The sequence below is a fragment of the Bombina bombina genome, chromosome 7 (assembly GCF_027579735.1).
Source record: "Bombina bombina isolate aBomBom1 chromosome 7, aBomBom1.pri, whole genome shotgun sequence".
Lineage (NCBI taxonomy): Eukaryota > Metazoa > Chordata > Amphibia > Anura > Bombinatoridae > Bombina > Bombina bombina.
The window spans coordinates 567,560,146-567,564,521 of record NC_069505.1 but is presented as its reverse complement, the minus strand read 5'-3'; the positions used below and the strand labels follow the sequence as shown (position 1 = coordinate 567,564,521).

Below are 4,376 nucleotides of genomic sequence, written 5' to 3'. Positions count from 1 at the left end.
TGCACGTGAGTAGGGTGTTGTTCCATTGACTTCTATGGGAGAATACGTTAACATGGTTGCAATGTTCAAAGTTTGGGTTTTTGTGCACGTTAGGTTAGCACGAGAGCGAAAACTTTTTACTTTAAATAGTAATACGAATCCTATCTGACGCTCGCACAAAGCTTACTTTTAGAGGAGTTAGCTCGCGAGTGGGGGCGATAAATAGTGCTCCACTTGTTATCTAGCCCTTTATTGGAAACCCATTTATTAACTAAACAAACTTATGAATACATATAAAAATGTGTTAACTCATTGATTTAGTCTCCGCTATCTATTTAAAGATAGAAACTAAATAAATATTATCAAAAACTATTTTCTATTCAATCATTAGTTTGTTTAGCTAAATAACAAATTTCTGACAAAATTTGCTCAAATTTATTAATTTCTTTTGCAAGCAAATTACAAAAACATTTTTTTATAACTGTGATATCAGTGTTATATTTAAGTATTAAAATTGGAATATTAGGTTACAGATTCAAAAGTAAACATCTGTTCGAGAGAATCATCTGAATGTTACAATAATTGTTAAGAAAAAAATATTTTTTTAAAATACAGACATATAAGCATCCCTAAATACTAAGATTAATTAGGATAAATAGGGGATAAATATCTGAAATGTTTTAGTTAGACAACCGCACCAAAATATAGGATATATTTGATTTTATATTTAAACATTAACCTTACAAGACTTCAACATGTGTCTTAGAGATGATTTGACATCTTTGTTCTTTAAGCTGTAAATCAGTGGGTTTAGTATAGGGACAACAGCTGTGTTAAAGAGGGAAAAAAGTTTTTTAGATGCTAAAGTATCCATTGACTCTGGTGTCAGATACTGCCAGAAGATCGTTGTATAAAGAAGGATAACTACTGTGAGATGTGAGGAACATGTGTAGAAGGCTTTACGTCTTCCAGTACTGGAACAGATCCTCATGATGGCATTTATAATGTAAACATAAGAGACAAAAGTGAGAATAAGTGGAACTAAACATGCAATAAAACCTCCTTCAATAAGTATATAAAGCTCTAAAAAAGTAGTGTCACTGCAGGAAAGTTTCTTCAATGGAATCACATCACAGAAAAACTGATTTATTATGTTAGATTTATAGCATGTGAACCTTAATACTGCTAAAAGTGTAGGTGTGATCTCTATGTAACCGATAACCCAGCAGATGGTGGCCAACCCAACACATACTCTACGGTTCATGACCATTTGGTAATGCAAGGGACGGCAGATAGCCACATATCGATCATAACCCATCACAGTCAGTATTAACAGGACATCACCTTGCAGAGATATAAACATATACATCTGTGTTATACAGCAAAAGAAAGACATTGTATTATCTCCTGATATAAAAATAAACAGGATCTTATGTAGAGTGACGGTGGTGGAGCATATGTCAAGGAGGGATAAGTTACCCAAGAAAAAATACATGGGAGTTTGGAGCTGAGGATCTAAAGAGACAAGTAGAAGAATCATTATATTACCTCCAAGACAAATAAGATAAATAAATAGAATCAGAACGAAGATTGGAGCCTGAAGCTCGGGATCATCAGTAAGTCCTTTAATAATGAAATATGATACAATAGTGTGATTGCTCTGCTCCATGTTCTTGATACATTTAGATGCTAGAATAAAGTAAGGAGAGATTTAGTTTATATCTTTTTATTAAAATATTTTATTTATAGTCTGTATTCATTTTTCCTATTTCCCAACCTCTTTTCTACACAGTTTTCTAAATTATTCATAGGTTATATTATTTAACATTTAAAAACAAACAATAACTGTAAGTCTGTAACTTGAGTGATGCCAATAAATATACTGTAATTCCCATATCCTTGGTGGAGAAAAAAATGTTGTAACTGGTTATTAAAAAAGATGACGTCAATAATAAATAAAGGATGACCTCCTAACACACTAATGGAGTTTAGAATAGGAGTGCCAAAACAAGGTTAAAGTATGATATCAGGCTGAAATGATGACAAAAGTCTAACAAATTTGGAATTGATAACATAAATATTTTAAGCAAAATCAGATTGAGCTTGCATTCTATTGGCTGATCGGAACAGCCAATAGAATGCTAGCTCAATCTGATTGGCTGATTGGATCAGCCAATCGGATTGAACTTGAATCTGATTGGCTGATTCCATCAGCCAATCAGAATTTTCCTACCTTAATTCCGATTGGCTGATAGAATCCTATCAGCCAATCGGAATTCGAGGGATGCCATCTTGGATGACGTCCCTTAAAGGAGCCTTCATTCGTCGGTAGTCCGTCGGGGAAGAAGGATGTTCCTCGTCGGCGGAATGAAGATGGATCCTGAAGAAGAAGATTGAAGATGACATCGCCCGGATGGAAGACTTCTTCAGCGCCGCCTGGATGATGACTTCATCGGATGGAAGACTTCTTCAGCGCCCCTTGGAGGATCACTTCTGCCGCTCCGGATCTCCTCTTCGGTTCCATCGGTGGGTCGGCTGGCTGAAGACAACTGAAGGTAGGATGATCTTCAGGGGGGTAGTGTTAGGTTTATTTAAGGGGGGTTTGGGTTAGAATAGGGGTATGTGGGTGGTGGGTTTTAATGTTGGGGGGGTTGTATTTTTCTTTTACAGGAAAAAGAGCAGTTTTCTTTGGGGCATGCCCCGCAAAAGGCCCTTTTAAGGGCTGGTAAGGTAAAAGAGCTTTGAACTTTTTTAATTTAGAATAGGGTAGGGCATTTTTTTTATTTTGGGGGGCATTGTTATTTTATTAGGGGGCTTAGATTATGTGTAATTAGCTTAAAATTGTTGTAATATTTTTAAAATGTTTGTAACTTATTTTTTTTATTTTTTGTAACTTAGCTTTTTTTATTTTTTGTACTTTAGTTAGTTAATGTAATTGTATTTAATTGTAGTTATTTGTAGTTAATTTATTTAATTAATTTAATGATAGTGTAGTGTTAGGTTTAATTGTAACTTAGGTTAGGATTTATTTTACAGGTAATTTTGTATTTCTTTTAGCTAGGTAGTTATTAAATAGTTAATAACTATTTAATAACTATTCTAACTAGCTAAAATAAATACAAAGTTACCTGTAAAATAAATATAAATCCTAAATAGCTACAATGTAATTATTAGTTACATTGTAGCTATATTAGGGTTTATTTTACAGGTAAGTATTTAGTTTTAAATAGGAATAATTTATTTAAGTGTAGTGTAGTGTTAGGTGTAATTGTAACTTAGGTTATTTTTTATTTTACAGGTAAATTTCTCTTTTTTTAGCTAGGTAGCTATTAAATAGTTAATAACTATTTAATAGTTATTGTACCTAGTTAAAATAAATTGAAAGATGCATGTAAAATAAATATTAATCCTAAAATAGCTACAATGTAATTATTATTTATATTGTAGCTATATTAGGGTTTATTTTACAGGTAAGTATTTAGCTTTAAATAGGAATAATTTATTTAATAAGAGTTAATTTATTTAGTTAGATTTAAATTATATTTAACTTAGGGGGGTGTTAGTGTTAAGGTTAGACTTAGCTTTAGGGGTTAATAACTTTATTATAGTAGCGGCGAGGTCCGGTCGGCAGATTAGGGGTTAATACTTGAAGTTAGGTGTCGGTGATGTTAGGGAGGGCAGATTAGGGGTTAATAAATATAATATAGGGGTCGGCGGTGTTAGGGGCAGCAGATTAGGGGTTCAATACTATTTATTATAGGGTTATTGAGGCGGGAGTGAGGCGGATTAGGGGTTAATAACTTTATTATAGTAGCGGTGAGGTCCGGTTGGCAGATTAGGGGTTAAAAAGTGTAGGTAGGTAGCGGCGACGTTGGGGGGGGCAGATTAGGGGTTAATAAATATAATATAGGGGTCGGCGGTGTTAGGGGCAGCAGATTAGGGGTTCATAGGGATAACGTAGGTTGCGGCGGTGTACGGAGCAGCAGATTAGGGGCTAAAAAAATATGCAGGGGTCAGCGATAGCGGGGACGGCAGATTAGGGGTTAATAAGTGTAAGGTTAGGGGTGTTTAGACTCGGGGTTCATGTTAGGGTGTTAGGTGCAGACTTAGGAAGTGTTTCCCCATAGGAAACAATGGGGCTGCGTTAGGAGCTGAACGCTGCTTTTTTGCAGGTGTTAGGTTTTTTTTCAGCTCAAAATGCCCCATTGTTTTCTATGGGGGAATCGTGCACGAGCACGTTTTTGAAGCTGGCCGCGTCCGTAAGCACCGCTGGTATTGAGAGTTGCAGTGGCGATAAATTATGCTCTACGCTCCCTTTTTGGAGCCTAACGCAGCCCTTCTGTGAACTCTAAATACCAGCGGTATTTAAAAGGTGCGGGGGAAAAAAAGCCAGCGTT

General features: G+C 35.4%; 1 protein-coding gene across 1 annotated transcript; it reads right to left on the bottom strand.

The window, feature by feature from the left end:
• Positions 1-706: 706 nt before the first annotated feature.
• On the bottom strand, positions 707-1,648 carry LOC128636582 (olfactory receptor 6C1-like). The gene has a single exon (XM_053689576.1). The coding sequence runs from the start codon at positions 1,646-1,648 to the stop codon at positions 707-709; it is 942 nt and encodes a 313-aa protein (XP_053545551.1).
• Positions 1,649-4,376: the final 2,728 nt, after the last annotated feature.